The following is a 24,217-nucleotide window of genomic DNA, read 5'->3' as shown; positions in this document are numbered from 1 at the left end:
CAATGGAACCCCGGGATGGGCAATGGGACCCCCGGGATGGGCAGGGGGTCCCCACGCAGGCCCCGCCCCCCGCGCGCGCGGACTGCCCTTCCCGCCGGCCCCCGCGCGCGCGCGCGGCCACGCCCCTCTCTGCCCCGCCCAGGGCGCGGCCCCGGAGACCCCGTAGCGAGGGGCGGGTGCGCGCGCAGCGGCGGCGCTGAGGGAGCGCGAGCGCGCGGCGGGGGGGGCCGGGCCGGGCCGGGCCGGGGGCGGCGGGGGGGGAACCGGGACACGGGAACCGGGACACGGCCGGGAGCGCCCGCCCGCGGCCCCACGACCCGCCGCCGGCACCGCCGCCACCGGAGGGAAGAGCCGGGCGCGGCCCCGGAGGAGTCGCCGCCATGAACAGCGTGGGAGGCGCCGATGAGATCGGGTGAGAGGAAGGGGAGGGCAGCGCGCCGGGACGATGGTGCGAGGTTCGGTCACCTTTTCCCGCGGCCTCAGGAACGGGTCCCGCCGGGGCTCCCCCGGGCCGGGTGGGGGGGGGCGTGGGGGGCTGAGCGGGGACGGGTCCCGGGCCGGGGGGGCGTTGAGGGGGAGCCGGTCCCGGGCCGGGGGTGCTGAGGGCGGGGGGGGGGGGGGGGGGGGGGGGGCCGGTCCCGCCATGTTGGGGCCGTGAGGGCGCGCACACACCCCCCCCCCCGTCACGTGACCGGCGCGCGCGCGGGGCTGCGGCAGGTGCGCGCGCCCAAGGTCACCCGCCCGCGGCGCTTCCCGCGCCCGCCCGCACCGCACCGCACCGCACCGCGCCCGCCCGCACCGCGCCCGCCCGCCCGCACCGCACCGCACCGCGCCCGCCCCGTGCCCCTTCGTGCCCTCCTCTCCTCTCACCTGGCGCGGGGCGGGGGGGGACGACACGCCGGTCGAGGGAGGGGATTGTTCCGCTCCGCTGGTGCCGGCCTCACCTTGAGTCCTGCGTGCAGTTTTAGGCGCCACGGTATAAGAAAGATACTGAGGTGTTAGCGTCCAAAGGAGGGCAGCGGACGCGGTGAAACGCCTTGAGGGGAAGCCTTAGGAGGAGCGGCTGAGGTTACTTGGTGTGTTCAGCCTGGAGGAGTCTGCGGGGAGATCTCATCGCAATCTAAAACTTTCTCGTGAGGGGAAGCAGAGGGGCAGCTCCGATCTCTGCTCTCTGGCACCGGTGACAGAACCCGAGGGAGCGGCTGGAACTGTGTCCGGGGAGGTTTAGGTTGGAGATCAGGGAAAGGATTTTTCCCCCAGAGGGTGCTGGGCACTGCCCAGGCTCCCCGGGGAACGGTCACGGCCGCGAGGCTACCGGAACTGCAGGAGCGCTTGGACAGCGCTCCCAGGGACAGGGTGGGATTGTTGAAGAGTTCTGGGCAGGGCCAGGAGTTGGACTCGATGGTCCTTGAAGGGTCTGTTCTGTGATTCTGTGACCCCGCTGGGGACTTTGTTCTGGTGACTCGTCAGGGCCGCCCCGAGGGACTTGCGGTGCAGGAGGGGGAAGGTGGTGGGACAAAGGCAGCACCGGGAGCCTCCCCTCGCCCTCCCGATGCCCCGCAGGGCTGCCCTCCCGAGCTCCCCTCTGCTGTCCTCTGCCCGGGATGTGCTCCAGGCCGGAAAATCCCGGTTTTAAGCGTTCCCGGGGGTTTTGGGGTTTCAAACCGAAAACCTGACACTGGTCTGGTTCTTCTAGCGTGCTTTTAGAATCATAGCAAGGCTTGGGTTGGAAGGGACCTTAGAGATCATCCAGTTGCACTCAGTATTATTCTGCTTGAGAGCTGTACCCTGGTGACATTGAAATTATCAGGCTGCAGGCTCGGGCATGGTAGAACTCAAAGTAGCAAAAACCAAATTTTAAAAAATCCTTGGCTGGTTCTTCCAATGCAAGTTTTGTCACGGTATTTGCCCATCGGGACTGGTCACCTTGTTTGGAACTGGAAACACTTGTCCCATGCTGCTTGCACTGCTTTGTAAGCTGCTTATTTACTACATGTTCTTAATTTGTAAATCCTAAAAGTACAGGAGGCGGGATAAGTGATTGGAATATCACGTTGGAATGGTTTGGGTTGGAAGAGACCTTAGAGATGATCCACTTCCAGCATACATTGCATGAGGCCTGTTTAAATAAGTGGGTTTTGCTCTGAAACTGTTTTTATTTGCTCCTGGGCCTTAATCACTGTCTGGTGCCTTGTGAGAGACCTGATGGGGTCTGACTTCCCGAGCTGTAGGTGAGTGCCAGGCTCCAGGTTATTCCATGGAATCTCATCAGCTCCCCTCCTGAGCAGGCTCGGCTGTCGCAGAGTTTGTTCCCAGTCACAGATCCTTCAGAGCTGTGATCAGCTTGGGAGGAATTGGGGGTTAATCAGAGAGGGAAATTTTCTCTGTTCTCCTCCCCCAAAAGCACTCAGAGGGAAGATGAGAGCGTAGAACAAACTCAGCTGCTCCAGCCCTCGAGAGGAAGCTCGGTTAAAGCTATTGTGAGAGGCAAGTCTGGATGGGAAGTTATGAATTCAGCTGCTTTTCTAGGCAGAGGTTTTCAGAGAAAACACCTAAGGAAGCTGTAAGTCTTGCAGGTGTGTTGGCATGGGTAGGCAGGGGCCTTGTGAGTGTTATTTGTTGTAATTAATTAATACTTGGGGCTGGTTTGGATGAAGAAAAGTGCTGATCTTGATCCTTTTGTCCTGCAGCTAATGGGGGCTGTGCTGAGGTGTTGATCAGAGCTATTAATCACACCCCAGATTATTTATGTAGGCTAAGAGTTTGTGCTTTTGGTGGTTTTAAAGTACCTGTACATGCTTTTTTTACTAATCCTGAGTTGATCTGCTCCAGCAGCAAGTATGTTTGTGGCAAGAAGAATAAATTAGCAATGAAAATTCTCCCAGGAAGAAGTGAGGCAGAGCACTTGGTTAAAACTTATTATACAGCTGCAACTTCTGAGGAGTCATTATGCCACTTTCTGCTCCTGAGGTGATCCCTGTGGGGAAGTCTGCTGCTTCAGGGGTGTTGGATCTCAGTGCTCGTGGTGGACAGAAGCCAGGCTGGTGGTTTGTGCTGTCACCTGGCTGTGCTGGAGTGGCTTTGCATTCCAGTGGGGATGGACTGACTGTAGTGTCCTCCAGGCTGTAAACTTGGAGCTTCATGGAGGTGTGGGCTTTGGGGTGGTGTCAGCACGTGTGAACTAAAAACATTGAAGAACATGAGGGGAGACTCAGCAGGGTCTGCTGCTTCTTCCCAAGGGGCAGCAGCAACCTCTGCTCTCTGGGAGCAGGGGCAGAACGTGAGGCTGAGCTGTGCCTGGGGAGGTTCAGGCTGGAGATCAGGAAAGGTTCTTCCCTCTGAGGCTGCTGGCACTGCCCAGGCTCCCCAGGGAATGGTCCCAGCCCCAAGGCTGCCAGAGCTCCAGGAGCATTTGGACACTGCTCCCAGGGATGCCCAGGGTGGGATGTTGGGGTGTCAGTGCTGGACTCAATGCTCATGGATCCCTTCCAACTCAGGATATTCTATCAATTTTGTACGTTTCTATGAATTTAATAGCTGCCAGCCCATAAACTGTTAGGACCAAAAGTTTTCTGGGACGGAGCATGGGCAAGACCTTGGGAAAGGGCTGGTGATGCAGCTGAGCGTGGGGGCAGGAGCACTCACACACCCATCCTGCCTCACAGCTGTCCTGTACCATACCACATCTGGATTTTTGTGAACTTTGGCCCTGCTCAGTGTCTTCAAACCACGGAGGGTCCCAAGGCAGAGGATTCCTGGCTTTTGGTATTCCACAGCATGTATAAAAACAAGGGCTGTGGATTTCCACAGAGCTGCTGCAGCTGGCCTTGAGCTACCCAGCTTTGCTGTTTCAGTCCCTGTAGGGTGACTACAAATAATTCATGGTGGAATTGGAAAGTTTTGGTGACCTCCCTCCCCACAGACAGCTTGCTGTTCTCTCAGAATGCAGCTGGTACTTTTACAAGGATGTAAAATCAATTAATCTTTTATACCAAGCCATCAAATTTAGTTAAAAACACCCGAAAACAAACCATAACCTCAAATGTGGTTGGTGAAGAAAATGTTGCTAACATATCAAAACTTTATTGTGACTATAGCAGTAGATCAGCTGGTTATACTTTGCTGTTAGGAAATTAGAGTTACTTATTTTCCCTAAAAGTAACAGCACAGCAGAGGGGTTTGTGTCCTGTGTGTGGAGAGGGAAGGTGGTCAGGGGACAGTTGTGGCAGCCACCGGGATGGTGGGGCCACCTTGGCAAAGCCTGGCTGGTCCCAGAACACGACCTGTTGCTGTTGAGCGAGGCCCTGAGCCCGTGCCAGGAGCCAGCGCTGCCAGAGGGAGCTGGGGCACTTTTCCAATCCCTGAGGGAAACCTCGTCATCCCGAACGTGCCCGCAGAAAACAGGCCTGCTCTGAGAGAGGGCAGGGCTGCGGGTCCTGCCCTGCTGCTCGCGGGGAGGGCAGGGAGGGCTGGCACGTCCTTTGGCATGACGATAGCGCAGCCGGGGCTGCCGCTGCTGCTGTGACACTGAGCGCTCTCTTGGCCTCGCATGTCACCAGCTTGCTTGTTTGCTGGCTGCTCAAGGAGACGCTTTGATCAGCGCTTAACAGTTGGTCTGTTTCTGTGAAAGACAAGGCTCGTGTCACGTCTCGGCTTGTAACTGAGGAACGGAATTTGCCTCAGTGGAACAAGGCTCGTAGGTGCTGGGTGGTATTGAATTTTGTCACTTTGGCTGGTGCAGAAGGGTCCTGTCACACAGGACGTGATGTCCTGTCACAGAGAAGTGAAATCAAAGTGGAAAGGGACAGGCTGGTTTTGTCAGTGAGCTGCCCTGCTCCACAGGAACTTCCAGTTGCAGGGCTTTCACTTCCCTGGTACTCCCAGTGCACCTGCAGGCCAAGGATCATTAAAGCCCTGCACAGACATCCCAACAATCCCATCCTGTCCCTGAGAGCGCTGGCCAAAGGCTCCTGCAGCTCTGGCAGCCTTGGGGCCGGGCCCGTTCCCTGGGGAGCCTGGGCAGTGCCAGCACCCTCGGGGGGAAGAACCTTTCTTGATACCCAGCTTGAACCTGCCTGACACAGCTCCAGCTGTTCCCTGGGTCCTGCCCCTGCTCCCAGAGAGCAGAGGTTGATGCTGCTCCTCAGGATGAAGCTGCAGGCAGCTATGAGGGTGTTTTTTGGGGTTGGTTCTTGGTACTGACAAGGGCCAAGTGTTGAGGTGGCTCTAACCAACCTTTAATTACTGACTAAATGACTGCTGGAAGTTCTGTCACACCCAGGAGTTGATAAAGAGCTGCAGAGCTGGCAGCCTGGTATGGAACTCCTGTAGCACCTACCCAGGTCGTTGGGCGTGCTGGGACAGGAAACCCTGCAGATTTGGGTGCTCTTTGCAGAGGAAGAGTTGAATCAGTTTTAAGCAGTTTAGTTTGGGGTTTGGCCATGACTTTCTCACCTGTTCGGCGCTATCTCGAAACTGGGTTGTACAGTGGTTTCACAATGGTGCTGGATTAGTGCTGCTCTGTTATTTAGTACCTGCTGCACAGGTTTGACTTCTGTCTCAGGCCTGAGTGTGGCAGTTCTGCTTTTGCTTTCACCCCACGAGAAGGTGCTGGCAGCCAAGTGAGTGTTCTGTGGTGAGGGAGGGAGGAGCAGAGAGCAGGGATGGAGGAAGGCTTTGGTTTAATCAGCGGCTTTGAGTACGGCGCCAGCTTTGTAGGGCGTGTTGGAGGTCCTGTCCAGAAGAGCTGAGCTGTGCCTTAAATAAGATGGAGCATCTGCTGTAGCCCCTAAACCTGCCCTGTGCTTTGTTTGCAGAAAGCTGTTCGTGGGTGGCCTGGACTGGAGCACGACACAAGGTGAGCAACGCGTGCTGCAGGTGTTGGGCCATGGTGAAAACCCAGCCAGGAGCGCTTAACAGGCATTGCTGTGGTGAGGAGATTGGGCTGAGAGCCTCCTCCTCTGCTAATTAATAAAACTTTCTGTAGAGACAGCTCAGCTATGTTATTATTATATATATTTTTTATACGTTAATGCTTTTAGGTTTATATTGTTTGGTGCTGACGTTTTGTCAGCTCAACAGACAACCGTTTATAATCACTTTCCTACTGTTTTCCATTTGTATGAGTGGAAATAAACTGTTGTCTGCCATTTGTTTACAGGAAGTAAGATGTGATCATTTTCAAAAGATGAATTTGAAGCTGTTTTCCATATTTGCTGATCTGTTGTCTCATAATTGCAAACACAGTCTGGTGTTGTTAATATCTGGCTCTGTTTAATACTTGCTTTTTTTTCTTTGACAGAAACTCTTCGTAGCTACTTCTCCCAGTATGGAGAAGTTGTAGACTGTGTAATAATGAAAGACAAAACAACAAATCAATCTCGAGGATTTGGATTTGTTAAATTTAAAGATCCCAACTGTGTGGGAACAGTGCTGGCCAGCAGACCTCATACGTTAGATGGCCGAAATGTAAGTTGCTTTTGTGTTATTTTTTTTCCCTGCACCAGATTCAAAGATTTGCTTTAGATTCTGGCTCCTTATTTGCAGAGTGTCAGAGTTAAGCTGGTTGTTGGTTTAAATGATTTAATGTAAGGCAGCTCTTAACTCTGTGGCTTGTGTTGCTTTGAGCTCTGAGGAGCTGCATGTCAGCAGGGCTGGGTTCTCTGCCACAAACGTAACTTTTAGAGCAAATCTCTGCCTGCTGAGGTCTGACCAAACTGGAACTTCTTCCAGATCGATCCAAAGCCATGCACGCCTCGGGGGATGCAGCCGGAGCGGACACGGCCGAAGGAAGGATGGGTAAGGAAAGATCCCTGTGTATCCTCTTGAATTCCTCTGGATTATATCCATGTTTCAAAGGCAGAAGTCTGTATGCAGAACTGGAGTGTAAATTTCATTTTTAAAAAGAGTCCTTAATTTAGAGTTCCATGTGCAGGCTCTGTGCAGAGCAGTGTCAGTTTGGGTGTGGTGTTTCCTAAGCTCTTAGTGATGCTTTCAGCGGAGTTCTTCAGATTTGAGAGCGGTGTCTGGAAGGGCACTGGCAGGGCTGCTGCTGTTCCAGCCCACTCCACACCCTGCAGCTTCACCAGATTTCAGTTTAGAATGAGTCAATGGCCTCAGAACACAGGCCCTGGATTCCTGGGCCTCTGGAGAACAGGGGACACTGAGTCTCTGAGCTCAGAACGTGCTTCCCTTTCATGCCTGGGAGACTTCAAGGCTGGAGCTCTCCCCTCAACCTGACAGAGCCCATTGTTCATGGTTCAGTGTAAAATGATAGAAGCAGTCACCCTTACTGTTCTTCTGACTGACTTTTCTCCTCCTTGATTTAGCAGAAAGGATCCAGGAGCGATAACAATAAATCCAATAAAATTTTTGTTGGTGGGATTCCTCATAACTGTGGCGAGACAGAGCTCAGGGAATACTTCAAGAAGTTCGGAGTGGTGAGTCCTGGGGGGGAAGGTGCCTCCTCTCACATTGCCTCAAGCTGTCAAATTTGGGGGTAATCTGGATAAATTGCTGGAGGGGCACCTGAAACATTTCATGAGCATGTAGTGAACGTTCATCATCTGGAAATGTCCCTTGGCAGAACCTGCTGCTCATGTGGAATTTACTTTGCTGCTTGTCTCCTCATGTTTAAGTCTACCTGGTGCATTTTTCTGTCCCTTCTTCCAAAAACTCCTGAGGTGCCTTAAGAATGATTCTTTTTATTATTACTATTTCCACCCCCACCCCTCTTTCTCTTGGTAACTTTCAGCTGGGCAATTAAAAATGTCTGCTGATTATTTTTTGGGAACAATGAGTCTCTCAGTGGGCTGAATTTTAAGATCCTGGTATTTGACTATGTGTACAGATGGGTTAAATTTAGGTCTCCTGCCATTGTTTGGGGAGCAGTAGCTGCTTTCAAACCATCTGGATTCTCAGTTCTGATGTCCCTAGAACCTCCGTTCTGAGACAAACTGCTCCTCATGCACCTTCTTTAATTCAGTTTGTAACCTTGGACTGAAATGACTGTATCTTCTCTATTTTTTTTTTTTAGTTATTTTTTATTTAGTTTTAATTCCCATTTATCCCAGCTCTCACTGCCCTCAAGGAAGTGGGGACATATGATAAACTACTGAATTAAATAATTCAGCTGTGAATAAGTTTGAAGAAGTTAAAGATTGCGTGAGTTAAATTTAGGAGTGTGCTGGTAAAATGAACTTGATTGGCATTTAGTGTAGTTTTTGTTACTTTTTTCAATAACCTTTTTCTGACATTTCTTAGTGGCAGCGAAGGATTTATTGAGAAACAAATTCTTAAATTTATCAAGTTAAATCAGTGTTTAAAATTCCATTAAGATAATTTATTTAAAAGCACAAAAAGCAACAGCTAACAACTGTTTCTTTAGCTTGAAAGGCTGCAGTAGACTAATAATAAAAACAGGGAGCACGTTCCACAGCTGTGGGATGTAGTTTCTAAAGGCTCTTCCTCACAGACTTGGCTTTCCAGCTGTGCCCTGGATGCTGGGGAGATACAGGGTATGTCCTGCAGGTGTAGAAGGCAACAGCCACAACTGTAAGTGCCCTTCAAAGTAAGTAGTAGCACTTTACTCATAGTATAGAAATCAGAAAATCTTCCTGGAGTTGTAACGAGTCCCTTTGGAGCAGTGGAGTCTCACAAATGTTTTGTGGCCACGAGAGTGAAGAGCCCAAGGCAGGCACTGATTTTTCAGCCCTGGTACTTGCTGGGTCACTAAGGCCAGGGTGAAGAGGATCCAAATGGACCAGGGGAGGGACAGAGCTGGCACTGACTGTCCCAAGGCATAATCCCCGTGTGGCTCCCCCAGCCCAGCTGGGAGCATCCAGTAGGATGTGCTCAAGTGAGTGCAGCAACTCCAACCCAAATGTTTTCTAGCTGTAAGTAAAGATAAAATTGTGCCAGACTAAACAAATTTTTACTCGTGAGTAAAAATATCCTAAGGTTGTCTTGAAGATGCAATTTTACAAAATCATACCCATTTTATGACCACTTCTCTGCATCTGAGAGATTTCAGAGCAGTTCCCTTCAGCTATTTTAATGTTGACATAAACATTACACGTCAGGTTTTGTTTAAATTGTAGCTCACTGTGGTGCTCATTCTGAGAAGAATAATCCTGAAGCTTTTGAACAGCTTGCAATTTCCATTTTTTCTTTTTTTAGGTTAAAATCACACTGATACTGCTCATCCAGAACTTAGAGGGGTTTTGTAAAGCTGTTTAAAGCGTTGGTTTAACTGGTGCTCTGCGCCTCTCTGGTGCTCCAGTAATTCAATCACAGGAGCCCTGCACGTTCCTAGAGGTGCCTGCAGCTCAAGCTGCTTTTCATGGTGAAAGTGAAATTGGTTAAAAATGGGAAAAATCATGTTTTAAAAAGCTACACTGATGAGTTGTTGGAAAACAAACCTTTGGGGTGTGTAATAGGCCATAGAGTGGGTACAAATAGTGCGAAACCTCAATGTTAAATTAAAATGTCAAGTGTGATGAGACAATAGAGATGAGCTCAGGCTTTCTAAACTCCCAGGAAGAGCAATATTCCCTGTTTTTGTGCTGTTGCTGGGATGATGGCTGCACTTGGCTTGTGCTTTGTGGGTAGAGAGCAGGAACCAGCTGGTGGTGACTGTTCCAGCCCTCCCCTGGTAGCACAGGGAGTAGAATTTCCCTTCTCTCTTCCAGGTCACTGAAGTTGTAATGATCTATGACGCAGAGAAACAGAGGCCCCGAGGTAAAGGCTGATCTAGTTTGTCCTTGAAATTTCTTCATGCTCTCCTATAGTCAGATGGCAAACTATTTTACACCATCAGAAAAGGTAGATTTTTTTTTTTTCCCCTATGTTGCCTCAGGAAAAAGAATAACTCCCTGGGCAAACATCACTTCAAGTCTAGACTCTTCATCTCCAGCTTCACTTGGGTCTGTGCATTTCAGCTCAGATGTTTCATGCTCATCGATGGGTTGGGGTTTTTTTTATAGTTGAATGAAATTTGATTCTCGAGCCACTCCTGTGGCTTAAGGTACTTTTGAGGGGGAAAAAAATAAGCAGATTTTCCTCCTGTTCCACATGAAAGGTACGTTGGGTCTGTAAGTGCATGTGGGGTGCTCCAGCCAGAGCACGAGACAGGGCAGAATCCATCCATCACCTGCTTTTTGTTTTGGTTAAATGGCTTCACCTCAAATTAAAGAAAAACTCTTCTTAAACAGCACAAAATAATTCTGAAATATTTATATATGTATATTTTCAATTGGGATATACAATCCCTGTATACCAGATTGTTTTTAAAGAGGGGAGGGGAAAAAAAACCAAAAACCTGGAAGGTTCACTAGATATTGAATCAAGCTGGGAACCTTTGGTCAAAATATGAAGCAATTCCATGTCACCCACATCCCTTTGCATCCACCATTTGTTTGCCAAGGAAGAGGCAATATTTTGGCACGTGAAGCTTAGCTGTGCTCCCACCCTGTAGCATGTTGGACATGCTAGAGAATAGTTTGCCATCTGAACTTTTCATTTCTCTTCTGCCTCATTATTAAGAAATATATCCTTCACTTCATATTTATTAAGCTGTTAAGTCTTAGTTTTATTTTTAATTTAGACATACATCCTTAGTGACATATTTAAGTGTTTCATAGTAAAGTATGGTAATGTTAAGTAAGTTCTTTTTTTTTTGTTTCTTTTCTCTCTGTGAATTGTTTGACTGTGATTAACGATATCTCTTTAGATTTCTTCTCTCTAGGTGATAATTTATCACAGAGGTACAGGCCAGTTCCGCAGTCAGAGGAGGGACGGGCTTTGTCTTTTATTGGAGTGTAAACGAAGTTTCAATATATTTGTTTTTTTGTTTTCTTGCTTTAGCTATCCTAATCTTCTTCCAGCAGATACCTTTGATTTGAGCAGCACATAAATTCATCTGTTTCAATGCTTTAGAGCAGCTGGTTTTGGATAGAGGAGACAAAGGCACTGCCATTCAAATGTAATATGGGGCTGAAGTTCTGAAATATTTCAGTAATTATTGAATCATCTCTATCTTTGCAATATTTAATCCCAGCCTTGCAGCCTCTGTGCAAAAGGTACTTAAACATCATGCCTGGTCTGGATTAATCCTGTCTCAATTAATGGCTTCTCTGCTTCAAGCTCAACTAAAAGCAAAACAGGCAAAGGAGGGCTTGGGGTGCAAAGCACAAGTGCCAGGTGGGGGAAGGGTCTTGCCTTCACCCACAGAAAACTTCCTCCCCTAATTCATCAGACTTCTTAAGCACTTCTTGAATCCAGTCTCGCTGCCTTTTGTTTCTGTGCTGTTCCAGGCTTTTTTTAGTCTGCTGACTAACAGTCATCTCCCAAAATGGCCTTGGCAGTCCCTGGGGGGTGCTAGGAAAAATTCCTCGAGTTTGTATTGGGTACTCCTGGTTGTGCATCCCAGAACTCATTTTCTCTTGCCTTCTCTCTGTGTTCTCTTGCTGCTCTGTCCCCTTATCCTTTTAATGATTGTAGATAAAATTCCAGAGACCAATTCAGTGCCATCTCTCCTCAGCCCCTTCTGAATTTTGCCTTTTCCCATTCACTTTACCACCCTTCCTGTGGAAGTGCACATTGGTTTACTGCTAGGAGGAGGGAAAATGATCCCTGTTCCTAATCCCTGTAGCATCCATTTACCTCCAGCTCCTCAGGAGGCACCAAATTCTCAGGTGATGTCCTTGAGGAGCTGACTGGGGTCAGGTATCCACGTGATCTTTGCTTCCTCCCAATCCTACCTGCTCCTGCCAGCTTTGCCTCATCCAAACTCTTCCCACAGCCCCAAGCACAGTAGCCATGTCACATCTCTGAAGGAACAGAGTGGCTTTGGTGCAGTCTCAGCTTCTCCTAGTTCCTGTTCTTGGCCAAGCCAAGAGCTGGGAAGGGATTTCCAGGTTCTTGCTCTGTCTGTTCTCCTCCTCCCTTGGCTGCAGACCAGCTCTGTCACTGTGGTCTGGTCCTCCTGGATTCCTGCTGGATGCAGTTCATTTCTCCAGCCTTTAGCAGAGTCCTGTCCTTCAAAAACTAAAGCTGCAGGTGGTGGGTTTCATCACTTCTGCTTAAAACTTCACCTTGGAGTTCTGCTGTGTTACTCTGATTTCTTTCCTCTTCCTTATCTTGTGCTGTCTGACCCTTTTAAATTCCCTTTTAAAAATTTATTTATTGCTTTTCTCAATGACCTCTTGCTCTCCCTGTTCTACCCCTCCAACCCCATCCCAGAATCTGTTCCCGTCCTTTAGCTTTGGAATCAAATTCACCAACAACCTTCACATCCAGATGGAATCCATTGTTTTTCTTCCCTATCTCTTTTTAGACAAAGGCTGGAATACTAAACGTGATTTAAATACAAACACTTTTCCTTTGGCTCCAGCACTCGGATTTCTGGTTAACTCAGACAAATATATTGTGATGAAATGCTGCTCTCAGCTTCGAGACTGCTTTCATCACAGCTCCACAAAACTTCGTTTATACTGCCAGTCTCTTGTGTGTGGGAAATGCCAAGTTTTTTCCTTTTTATTTTCAGTTTATTTTAGTGATGTCTTTTGCTCTTGTTGCTGACAGCAGAATTTGACCTGCTGGAATCTATTTTGGCCTGTATCTTTGTGTATTTTTATATATATATATATATATAAACTTTCTCTACACTAGGCCTCTTTGGGCTTACCCAACGCAGTTGGATAAGCGTGGAGAGACATTCCTGTGCTAGATCTGTATTCTGTAACGCTTTAGAGCAAGATTTGGCTGCTGTCAGCACTAGCTGCAAAGCAAAACGCAAACCAAGGGGGAAATCTTGGGTTTCAGAAAAGCAGAACCGCATCCATGTTCCATAAACGCTTCCCACGCCGCACCTCGGGTTTCTTTTCTAACTTTTATTGCTCTCCCCCCTTTCCCCCCTCCGTAGCTAATCCAAAGAATGGCACAATTCCTGTACTGCATGTGTCCCTCCCTGCCCTGGGTTGTCCCCAGCAGCAGCCAGTGGGTGATGGCATGAAGCAGCCGCCTTGTCCTGGGGGATTAACCACTATTTTGCCACTCTCTCGGCTGTGTCAGCGGCTACAACCTACGTGCAGCGGTTCTCAGAGTGACCTCCAAAAGGGGAGCTTTGCCTCCTTTCCCAGAGTCTTCTCCAAGCATCAAAAGCTGCTGGATCCAGCTGAGCTGCCAGCAGCCAGAGCTATGGTCAGGTGGAAGGGAATGAGCCACCCGCTGGGGGGCAAAAAGGACTGGGATGTTGTGTGGATTTTCAAAAGGAAACCAACAGGAAATAGAAGAAATGAAACAGATTCAGGACGTGGCAGCAACACCACATTCTGTGTGAGCAACACCTCACAGGGGGCTGCCTTGTTGGGAAGGAGTAACACCTGTTCCCTGGTTTTCTCCAAGGTGTGGAAAACTTGAGAACCTCTGATGTAGGTTGTTAGTTTCTGAAGCTTCTCATTCATCCATGGAGTGGTAAAATTTCTCATGCTTTAACAGCTACATTTCAAAACTAACTTTCTTTTCTATGGAAAATATTCCCTAACTGGAAGCTGGGCTAAGGGATTGGGAGGAAGTTGCTTTGCAGCTTTGGGGAACAGGGATATATGATAGGTTTTCCTTGGGAAGCTAGGCTGAATCAAAGGGAGGAGCAGCAAAGTTGCTTGAGTTCAATCTGCTGTCCCACAAGTATTTTGATTTTAGCAGTTTTTTTCCATTTCCTGGTAGGTGGATGAGGAATAAAATCAAATTAAAAGCCGGTTAACGAGCTCAGTTCGAAGCTGCATGCGCGCAATCGAGACGAGGCACTAAAGCCTCTTCACAGGAAGTATCCATTGCAATTTCCTCAGAGTTTTTGCCAATTGAACACAAGTGTCGTTATCTGAAACCCCTGCTTGAACCCTTGGTCTGCCCCTAATACTGTTCATCATCCTGTTTTGTGTCACAACACCCTGCTACCTTGATTCACTCTTCGTCGTTGGCTAGGTTTTGGATTTATTACTTTCGAGGACGAACAATCAGTGGACCAGGCTGTCAACATGCATTTTCACGACATCATGGGCAAAAAAGTGTGTAGTTGTAGTTTTATTTTACCTTAAGAAAGAACCAAGTCTTGGGCAACGAGCGATTTCACTGGGGAATCCAACTCAGTTGTTGATGGGAGAGCACAGCAGTCCAAATTCAAGGCTTTATCCATGGAGGTGGGGAAAGTCTGAGTTTGCTGGAGAAGGGCAGTTAGGATGGAGCAGCCTGGGGAAGGGAGGGCTTGGAAGCCTGAGGATTCAGGCTGTGGGCTCTGCTTGGGGTGAGGCCTTGTGTGTACAGACCTGGGGGCTGCTCTGGCTGAGCAGATGAACTGGGATCATCATCCTGGTGTTCACTGGGGTGAACTGGTGCTCGCTGCCTCTGCTTTGAGCACTGCTGTGGTGCAAGGAGAGAAATCAGTGATTTCCAGCTGTTGGAAAAGCAGAATCCCAGTGAAATCCGAGTTCTTCAAGGCTTGGTTTAAGATACCACTCCTTCAGATGTGTACTCGATACTCAAATCTCGAGGTGGTGTCAGACAATCTGCTTTATACAATCTTAAACTTTAAAAGAAAAAGGGAGAAAAAAAAAACATCCTGAAGGATTGGTTTTTTAAAAAATTGGGTCACTTACTGTGAAACTTTGATACCAACCCACGTACTCTATATAGTATTTAACCACAATGCAGTTAAGTGACCTCTGGTTGTTTCATCTTCATACTGTGTTGTCAGCAAACGGGGCTTAGATAGGGAGAAAAAAAAAAAACCTAAAAGCATAATAAATTGTTGCAGGACACCCAAGTTTTAAATATAAGGAAAAGAGTAATTTAAAGAAAAATGAACCACAGGAGATTCTGGTAAATTTAAGTCCTTGCAGAGTATATCCAGATTTTAAATTAAATGTTAAAACTGCTAAACTTGAAGTGAGGAGGGGTTCAGGGAGACACAGAAGATTCTCGCATTCCTTAAATTATTGCATTGTGTGAGTTTTTAATTGTCTTTGAAGTCTTTTATATGCTGATATTTCATAAGCTATTCCTTAGCTAGCAGGGGACATACTCGGCATATCAGCGGAGTTCTGGTTCATTTGCAGTGTAATAATGCCTTTGATTCCTGTGAACTTGTTTTGGGGTGGAGGGCTGGGTGGTTTCCTGATTATGGGAACAAAGGAATGAGCTTGTGGGATCCAAAACATCAGTTCTTGGTTCTTGGTGTGACGCTCCCAGGTGTGAGCAGGTGCAGTAAATCACACAGGGGTGTGTAAGGATCACCTGAATCTCCCCAATATTCCCTGATCTGCTCTTGGAATTGGCTTCAGCAAGCCCCTAAAGTGGGAGCTGATCCCCCAAAGCAGCAGATCCAAATGGGAACAAAAGATAAACATCCACAAGGTGCTGGGAGAGGATGGAGAGCCCAGTGTGAGCCTCCGGATGTCACCTCATTGCTGCTGACACACCACTGGGACTTGAAGTTCTCAGTTTTCCCCAAACAAACCCAATTCCAAACTCAAATAATTGATTTTTGCCCTTCTCCCCCCCCCGCCTTTTCAGTGACAAAAAAAAAAAATCAGGATTCAGGGATTTTTAGCCCAGATTAATAGAGTTGCCTCAGTTCTTGGGGTAATGTGGGCTCTAGACAGGTGTGGAATTTGAACCTCCCTATTGCACAGGGAATTTTCAGTCCTCACTTTGGCAGTTCCCTGCTTCCAAGTGTGCACTGAAAAATTAATGGGATTCTTCCACAAGGATTAATGAGCTCCAGATCCCCTGCTCTCTCCTTCACTGCCTAATCATGCCTGCTTTAAAAATGGTATCTCTGTCTTTTTGGTAATTAAAAAGGTATTGCTGAAATGAATCCATATGTTGTTGAAAGGAGGGGGAAAAAATTAAAATTGCAAGAAGGCCTCTGCTTTTGTAAGCAATAACCGAATTCCCTCAAGGCAAATGTGTTAAGACTCATTAATTTGAGTCCTTTGAAAAATTCCCTTGGTTCCTCTCTGGAAGGGCCTTGAGCTGACAGAGATTTGGTTACTGTCATGTCTCATGTCCTTGGGGCATTGGCAGGGGGGCTGTGGGGGGCTTTGTCCTTGCCTTGTGCCTGTTTCCTGTTTGTTCTCCAACATGAATGGCTTTTAAGACATGGCAGGAAGAATTCTGAATACTTTATTTTCCATACTACTCAGGCCCATTGATGATTGAGATTTATTTTCTTTGTACTCTGGCACCCATTAAAATTAATCATGAAATGAAAAAAAAAGCCTCAAATTCAGCAAGTGCTGAGAAGGTTCCATTAAATCAGAACTGGATTTTTTTTTTTTTTTTGAGAGGTTTATGTTGAATGTGCAGCTTATTTTAAGTAGGTCAAACGCACTTATTCCATGGCTGGGAACACTAGGACATTTTATCTTGGAATGAAATAAGTTAAGCACTGTGGTTACTGATTTTTAAAACAGGAGGGGTTTTGTCACTGACTTAACACAGTATGAAGATTGCTTCTTATTGACTCAACTGTCCATTTTTATTACTTGCATGTTTGTTTACTTTTTTGTTAGATGTAATGTAAGATTCTCTTATCACATCCATTCCCTCTGACATTGTTTGAGTTAACTGAGATTCTTTAAGCGTTAGCCTGGGGAAGGTAAGTCTTTATCTTCCATTAGACATTTAAATAAAATCTTAAGTTAAAAAAAAAAAAAAAAGAAAACAATACAAAAAAAAATCTCAAAAAATGTGTGTTTCTCAGGTATGAACAGAGCTGAAATTGCAGTTAGTTGGGGTGGGTTAAACTGTCACTTCCAAATGGACCCCAAACATGTTTGGTTAAAGCATTAGTACCCTTTTTCAGAGCAGCCTCTTCACTCAAAATTCTGGTTTTTTAACTGAAAACATCATCTTCGTATCTCCTGCCTTGAACATGAAATCAGTCTGTCATTAATGTCCAAGATTCTGCTGGTTTAAGTGCAGAGCTGCTGTAAGAGGGTACTGCTGTTTTAAGATTAAAGCCAACGAGACTGAAGTGATTTGTAGGATGCTTTTCTCGGAATCCCTCAACAGTAGGACTCGTAATGCCTTACCATCACCTACACTGTACCTGAGAAACATTGTAAATTACTGGCCTTAAGTTTTAATAATTAAGTACTTAGACATAAGTCATAAGCTGCTAAGTGTAGTCCTAAGTGTAACTGCGGGTGTGTGTGCGGGGCCGGGGGGCGCGGGGCCCCCCCAGCCCTGCTGAGCGCTCCTCTGTTTGTGCAGGTGGAGGTGAAGCGCGCCGAGCCCCGGGACAGCAAGAGCCAAACCCCGGGGCCGCCGGGGGCCAGCCAGTGGGGAAGCAGGATCATGCCAAGCGCTGCCAACGGCTGGGCAGGGCAGCCCCCTCCGACCTGGCAGCAGGGGTACGGCCCCCAAGGTACTGCCCGGCCTTTCCAGCTCGCTGCGCTTCGGCTCGCTGGCCTCCATGCTATTCCCAGCTTTATCTCCCTGAGAGCAGGGCTAAACTTCCTGAGGTTTGCTCCACTGCTTTTCCCAAAAATCCATTTTGTTGGCAGAAGGCAGTGCCCGGCCTGTCCCAGGTGTGTTCCATCTGTTCCCTTTGGAGCTGCCTCTCCCCACATGGGATCCCCGTGGGTTGGGGGAACTCGGAGAAGGTGTTGGGAAGGCTCCAGGTGTGACTCGAGCTGTGGAGTGAGCTCTGCACAACACCCCAATGACAAATTTGGCTGAAATAAGGCTTTTTAAGGATGAGGCAGTTTCAGAGGAAGTTATCAGGAAAATCTGAAAGAGATGAGGGGGAAATGGATGGCCTTGCCTTTGAATTTAATTGCTTAATGTAGCTTGGGAAAGCACCAGGCAGCTCTGGTGCAGGGAGCACTCAGTGCACACCAGGAGCCCTGCGGGGCTCAGGAGCAGCCTGGGTTTGATGGCTGCAACCCCCCCGAGATTCCAGAGGCAGGATAAACACGCTGAGTTCATCCAAAGACAATTTTGATAACTTCTGGAGAATTGCAGAGGGATAATTGAGTTGCTGTGACTTGCTTGCTCTGAGAGATGAGAAATGTTCACCTGGGGGGCTGCAGGGAGCGTGGCTGCTCCATCCCCGCTCCGATGGATGGAAGTGCAGCACAGGGATTGCTCATTTCCCCACGGTGCTGATTAACTTGAAAGCTGCAGCTGAGGGTTGACATTGTGCACAGATGTGCTAATCTGCAAACTGAGAAACTCCCATTATTTTCCATGCAGTGATTAGTAGGGAAAATGATATCTGATCTCCTGGAAAGATTAATGTCAGACATGAGCGCATTTATCCTTCAATCTCAGCACTGCACAAGGGATGGGAAAGGCTTTTTTTATGCTTCAAAAACTGCAAAAATAACTCAGATAAACCTGGTAGTAAATTAAGAATCCCTTGGATGTGTAGTCTGCTGGGGTTCTCCGGGGTTTTGTTCTCTGTAGTACTGTAGTTTCTTGCACTTGGTATGTGGCAGCTCTCTAATGCTCCATCTGATTTGGGTTTGGGAACTGCTGTCTTTTCTGAGTGGCATTTGCTGAATGATTCAGAGTCTTTCAAGAATTACACATTCAGAAATAGTCCCACAATGTTGCTTATGCCATAAAAATAGCTCTGTAAGGGACATGGGGAGGATACCCAGTCAATCCCAGAGCCAAATCCTTCTTCTTGCATCAGCCCAGCTCCGGAGTGCGCAGCTTCGCTGGTGTCTAAAGCTCTTTTTTTGCTCTGTTGTAGGGATGTGGGTGCCAGCTGGACAGGCAATTGGTAAGTACATTATATGGGACCAATTCTGAAAGGAAAAAATCCTCCCAAGCACGGGTGCAGCTTCTTTGAGCATTCACAGTGATTTTTGGATTTCTGTAGGATTTAACCTACATTTAAAAGCTTGATTGAGTTTGTCCTGGAAGAACGGAGTGGAAGACAGTGGCTTCTTAGCAGCTCAGTAATGGGAGCTGACACACATCCTGCTGTTCCAGCCACATTAATTTGTTACCAAGGGATTACATGCTAAACTGCAATTATTTACAGTGGGGATACTTGGAGGACAAATATTTCCCAAAGTGAGGATTCATAGAAGGCTGAACCTGTGTTTGCAATCCACCCAACAGCCTTACCCCATCTAGAGGAAGCTGACTCCAGCAGCAGCTCCTTGGTATTCATCTGCTTCAGTTTTTTGGTTTCTCTTCCTTTTCCAGGTGGATATGGACCCCCTCCTCCAGGCAGAGGAGCTCCTCCCCCACCACCACCATTTACCTCATACATAGTCTCCACACCTCCCGGGGGATTCCCGCCTCCACAAGGATTTCCACAGGGCTATGGCACCCCTCCACCATTTAGTAAGTGACCCCCAGGAGCTGCAGCACATCCAGCTCCAAATTCAGCTTTTCTTCATTGTTTGCTGGACTTAGATTTCCCCCTGTGTTTCATCTATCCTTAATTATTTTTCCCAGATTATATATTCAGAGCTATAATTAACTGTAACATTATTTTTTTCTTGGATTATTTCATTCTTGAATGCAGTAATCATCTCTGTTCTCTAGTTTAAATCTGTGTTGCTAAATAAATTTAGATACATTGTGCACCTTTGTTAGGACATCTGAGAGAAAACTTAGAGCTCACTGCTGGTGGCCTGGGCCAAACACAGGCAGGATTTTTTGGAGGAGCTTAAGGAATTAAGGTCATAACTGGGACTGGAAGTACAAATAGGATTTTAGCACCTACCTCTCAGGCCACCATTTCAAAAGTCTGTCGCAAACCTGGTTTAAAGAAGGTGGAAAACAGTATCCAGTTATCTCGAGATACTTTTTCCTCCTGAAATCTCGAATAATACAGCTTCTTCCTCACTTCTCATGTCTGTAAGCACAGAGTTTGGTCCCCAGTTCTGCTTTATCCCTTTCTCTGCTGGCCCCTGCAGCCTCTGCCTTTGGGGGGGACATTTCTCCCACCTGTGCCAGGTGAGTTGCTGAGATCTTTGGGCCCTGGGGGTGACCAGCGTGTCAAGGTGAATCTGTGCAGCCACTGGTCACAGACCCCTGGGGTTCAGTAGCCTCAGAAATGTTGGTTTTAAATTGTATCATCTCTAAAGCCAAGCAGGATGTTGATGTTCACCTGTTCTGTCCTTCCAGGTTTTAGTTACGGTGCTCCACCTCCTCCACCTGACCAGTTTGCCCCCCCTGGAGTCCCCCCTCCACCTGCCACTCCGGGGGCAGCACCACTCGCTTTTCCTCCTCCTCCACCACCATCTCAGGCAACTCAGGACATGAGCAAACCCCCGACGGCTCAGCCAGAATTCCCTTACAGTCAGTTTGGTGAGTAACTGCTGGAATTCATCCCCTTTCCCTTTAGTGCTGGGTACAGAGTGTTGGACACAGTTTGCTGCAGGCACTTCTCCTGGATGGGAATGCTCCCGCCAGCTCAAGCCATCCTTGAATCATGCAATGTTCTAGCCAGAGGGAATTTTCTTAGCACTAAAGTGTTGCTTTTGTGCTGTAAAATAAGCTTCAGGGATTTGTGTGCTGCCAGGATGAATTCCTGGTTTCCACTCTCCACTCTATAGCTAAAACTTCCACTCCAAGAGCTTCACAGAGCTTGTAGTGAACTTTTTTTTGTGTCTCCAGACCTTGGAGAACAGACTTGAAGAGTAAGAGCAGCACGGAGAGACAGGCAGTGCATGTGTAAGGATCCAAACCCGTGCCTTTTCCTCTCTTTTCTCATCCCTTCCCCATCTCCCTGGAGGTGCAGTTCTGTGCGAAGCTTTGTTGTGCTCTGTAGGTAACTCTGAGGGAGAAGGCACTGAGCTAACAAGTTTTACAGCAGGCAGGCAGTGCTACAAAAAACAAATTCTTTTAAAAATTGCTAGACAACTGCCTGTGCTCCAGAGTAAAATTTCTGCTGCGGCTCCCTGAGGGAGCTCAGAGGGAATTCTCATTCTCATCTTGCTCCTCTCAGCCCTGTTTTTCAGCAGTGCTCTCTGAATATCTCTACAGAGATCTCTCCAGAGAGCTCTGTACTAATGTTGTTTATAAGGGATTGTAACTGGTCAGTTTTTACTTCTGAAGGGAATTTTGCATGCAGCAGCCCGTGGATTCAGGCTGTTCTCTGCTGGAACACGTTCTCATGTGGTAGTGCTGCCTCAAGTTCCTGCAGAAACTGCTATGACATGAAAACTTCACAAAATTTATTTAAATAGATAATATTCAAAGTTCCAGCAATGTAAAGCAGCCTCTGAAGGAAGATGGGCCTTTGAGATGTGTTTGTGAAGCAGCATGTTCTCACGTTGATGAGTTTGAAATGTTTTTTCATTTGTTTCTTACGCAGCTGATTTCGTGGATAGTTTTGCTCTTGTCACTCGAAGTTTTTCTTGTTCTCACAGAACTTGGCTCTTTGCAGATTTTTTTGGAGTGGGTTGGACTCTTCTAAATAAAGCACAAATCCCTGCAAAGCCAGTTACATCAGTGAGGAGCCAGAGTTTGGGAGGTGTTGGAAGTTTAGGAAGGATGTGATGGAAAAGAATTTGATGGAGAAGGACTTTTCATCTGGAGCTGTGGTGACAGGGCAAGGGGAATGGCTTCGATCTGGAAAAGAATAGGTTTAGACTGGATATTAGGAAAAACTTCTTCACTGTGAGGCTGTTGAGACCCTGGCATAGGTTTTCCAGAGAAGCTGTGGCTGCCCTGTCCTTGGAAGTGTCTCTGATTTGCATATATTTACATAAATGTGTAATGTTTGTGGGCTTTAGAGAGCCACAAAATTCCCTAATGAGTGTAAGGCACTGTAAGGTTTATCCTGGGCAGTGTCCTAAATCCTTCAGTGTGTGCACTCGGGATGAGTGTCAGCACTAACACTCACCCTGCAAAATCAAATTAATTAATTACATTAATTTAAAATAATTAAAAATTCATTATCTCCGTGCAGGGCACTCTTGAGGCTCGTCCTTGCAGTGCCCTCAGTTCTGACTAGGATGGGTTTGTCTGCGCCAGGCCCTTGAGGCCACACCCCAAAGCTTTGTCTGCACTGCCAAGGTCAGGCTGAGCAGGGAGGAGGAGCCTCGGGCAGGTCCTGGGAAAATTCCCTGGTGTTCCTTGCTGGGGCTGTTGGAGAGGGTGAGAGGCAGGGCCGGGGTTTGTGTCGGGGCAGTGCCGCTCTTCCAGCTGGGTGAAACCCCGCAGTGAGCTGTGCCTGCCCCTGCGTGCCCACGGCCTGGCCAGGCTCTATCCTGGTGACCCATCCCGGTTTGGAGGCAGACCCTCAAACCACAGAGCTGGCACGGCCCAGGGGAGCAGAGGGGCTGGAGCAGAGCCAGGCGTGGCAGCAGGAAGGCAGCGGGTCCCGAGTGGCCGTGCAGGTGTGTGCACACTCCGGGTTTCCTTCATCATAAACAACCCGAGCCCTGTGCTGAGCTGTGGCTTGCACCACGGTGTGCAGGGAGAGCAGCTCGAGGGTTGTGTTTTTCCACTCCCAGCCTCGCCCCTTGGCAAACAATCCCGTTGTAGTTTTGGGCGCCTGCTTATCTGCGTCTGAACAAATGCCAGGAGGAGCATTTGCAGCTCCCAGAGCCCGAGCTCGCTGTGTTTTAGTGCTCATTAGTGCCAGCAAGTCCTTGAGGGACAGGCAGAGCTTGAAACTGAACTGCTGAAGACGTGCTAAGAGACTTTGTTTGGGATTAAGAGAGTTAAACCTGCTCTAAGCCTGCACAGAGAGAGGCGGCACTGCAGAAATGCTCTTGGTAATTAGGAGCCTTAATAGCATCTTTCAGAGCAGGGGCTGGAACTGATGCCAGGATTAAGAGTCATATTTAATTATGAGGATTTGAATTAAATTTCTCAATTTCTCAGTCGTCTTAATTTGCATCTAGTTGTAAATTTTGTGTTGGTAGCAGGGATTCCAGCCTGCTTCTCTCTTGGAAAGAAAACCCCTGTTTTTCTCCCTGTCCCTAAATTCTGCTCACTCCAGAACGGCCTGTGGTGCAGGTCCCAACCCAAAATCAAACTGCTCCCAAGCACCCAGAGCTGTGAGCAGATGGTTGAGCTGCCAGCCTGGCTGGGGTTGCCCCAAGCACGGCTGCCCTTCCTGCACACCCGTTCCCTTCTGCGTTTTGCCCATTTCCTCTGTGAGGAGGGACAATCCCCGCAGGACCCGGAGCTGCTGCTGCTCCCGGGTGTTCCGGGGAGCGTTCCTGGGAGGGAGCGCTGCCAGGCGTGGGATTCGCACCCGTGGCTGCTCTTGGAAGCTCACCCTGTGCCTTTCCCTTCTCCCCAGGGTATGGACAAGACTTGAGTGGGTTTGGACAAGGTTTCTCTGACCCCAGCCAGCAGCCCCCTCCCTACGGAGGCCCCTCGGTGCAGCCATCCAGCGGCCCCCCGGCCGGAGGCAGCGGCTTCGGCCGGGGACAGAACCACAACGTGCAAGGATTCCACCCCTACCGGCGCTAGCCTGCGCTGGCAGTCAGGGAGTGCTGCCCACAGGGCTCTCTGGGCCCAGACTTCTGAACTTGTGACAATCACATTACTTGATGGAAGAAAAACCTAACAACAGTTTTTTTTTTCGGGGAGGGGGGGGTTGGGGGCAGATGGCTTCTGGAGGCAGAGCTGTGGGTGTTTGGACTGCAGTTTTTAAAGATTTTCCTTTCTCTAACCCATCAGCACAAATAAAGAAAATGTCACTGGTTCAAATTACAGGGTTTTAAAAATGTCTTCAGCTTTAATTCAAAACTTCAGGTTTCTTTTTTTTGAAATTATTTTTCCTGAGCCTTTGTTTTACCGTATATTGTAAACTTTTATGTTTAAAAGAAAAAAAAATATATACATTTACAGATTGTGAAATTTTTAAGAGAAATTTTCTACTATGTATGCTGGCTTATTTTTTAATTTAAAACAGGGTTTCCGTGAGCGCTGTCGGAGGCGGGGGAAGAGCTGCAGCCCCTCCCTCCCTCCCTGCCCACGGCAGCGCTGGGGCGGAGGGTTCCGAAACTCTGGGAGTTGACAGAAACCTGCTGAGTGTATTTTGCTGTTTGTTCTGGGGCAGAGCTGGGCCGGGGCAGGCACAGGAGCTGCAGGAGGCACGCGGGGAGCGCCGGCTCCGGGCTCCACCAGACGTGGATTTCCCTCAGGCAAAAAGGTTTTGGTGCGTTTGGCACTGAGCAGTGCCAAGCCCTGGTTTGAATAAAGACAAGAACCTTTGGATTAGAAA

The 24,217-nt window shown here is 48.2% G+C and overlaps 1 protein-coding gene across 3 annotated transcripts; it reads left to right on the top strand.

Annotated features, from left to right (window-relative positions):
• Positions 1-275: 275 nt before the first annotated feature.
• On the top strand, positions 276-24,217 carry DAZAP1 (DAZ associated protein 1). 3 transcript variants are annotated; one of them, XM_053999455.1, is made up of 12 exons: positions 276-412; positions 5,817-5,857; positions 6,302-6,468; positions 6,733-6,798; positions 7,332-7,439; positions 9,690-9,738; positions 13,984-14,066; positions 17,275-17,428; positions 18,764-18,793; positions 19,225-19,365; positions 20,155-20,337; positions 23,288-24,217. In XM_053999455.1, the coding sequence occupies exons 1-12, from the start codon at positions 381-383 to the stop codon at positions 23,458-23,460; spliced, it is 1,227 nt and encodes a 408-aa protein (XP_053855430.1). In that variant the 5' UTR covers positions 276-380; the 3' UTR covers positions 23,461-24,217. The 3 variants fall into 3 exon arrangements, with proteins under 3 accessions (XP_053855430.1, XP_053855429.1, XP_053855431.1); XM_053999454.1 differs by having other exon boundaries at positions 7,329-7,439; XM_053999456.1 differs by lacking the exons at positions 276-412; positions 5,817-5,857; positions 6,302-6,468; positions 6,733-6,798; positions 13,984-14,066 and having other exon boundaries at positions 7,352-7,439.

The sequence above is a fragment of the Vidua macroura genome, chromosome 26, assembly GCF_024509145.1.
Source record: "Vidua macroura isolate BioBank_ID:100142 chromosome 26, ASM2450914v1, whole genome shotgun sequence".
Lineage (NCBI taxonomy): Eukaryota > Metazoa > Chordata > Aves > Passeriformes > Viduidae > Vidua > Vidua macroura.
This window is presented reverse-complemented; position numbering and strand designations above follow the sequence as displayed.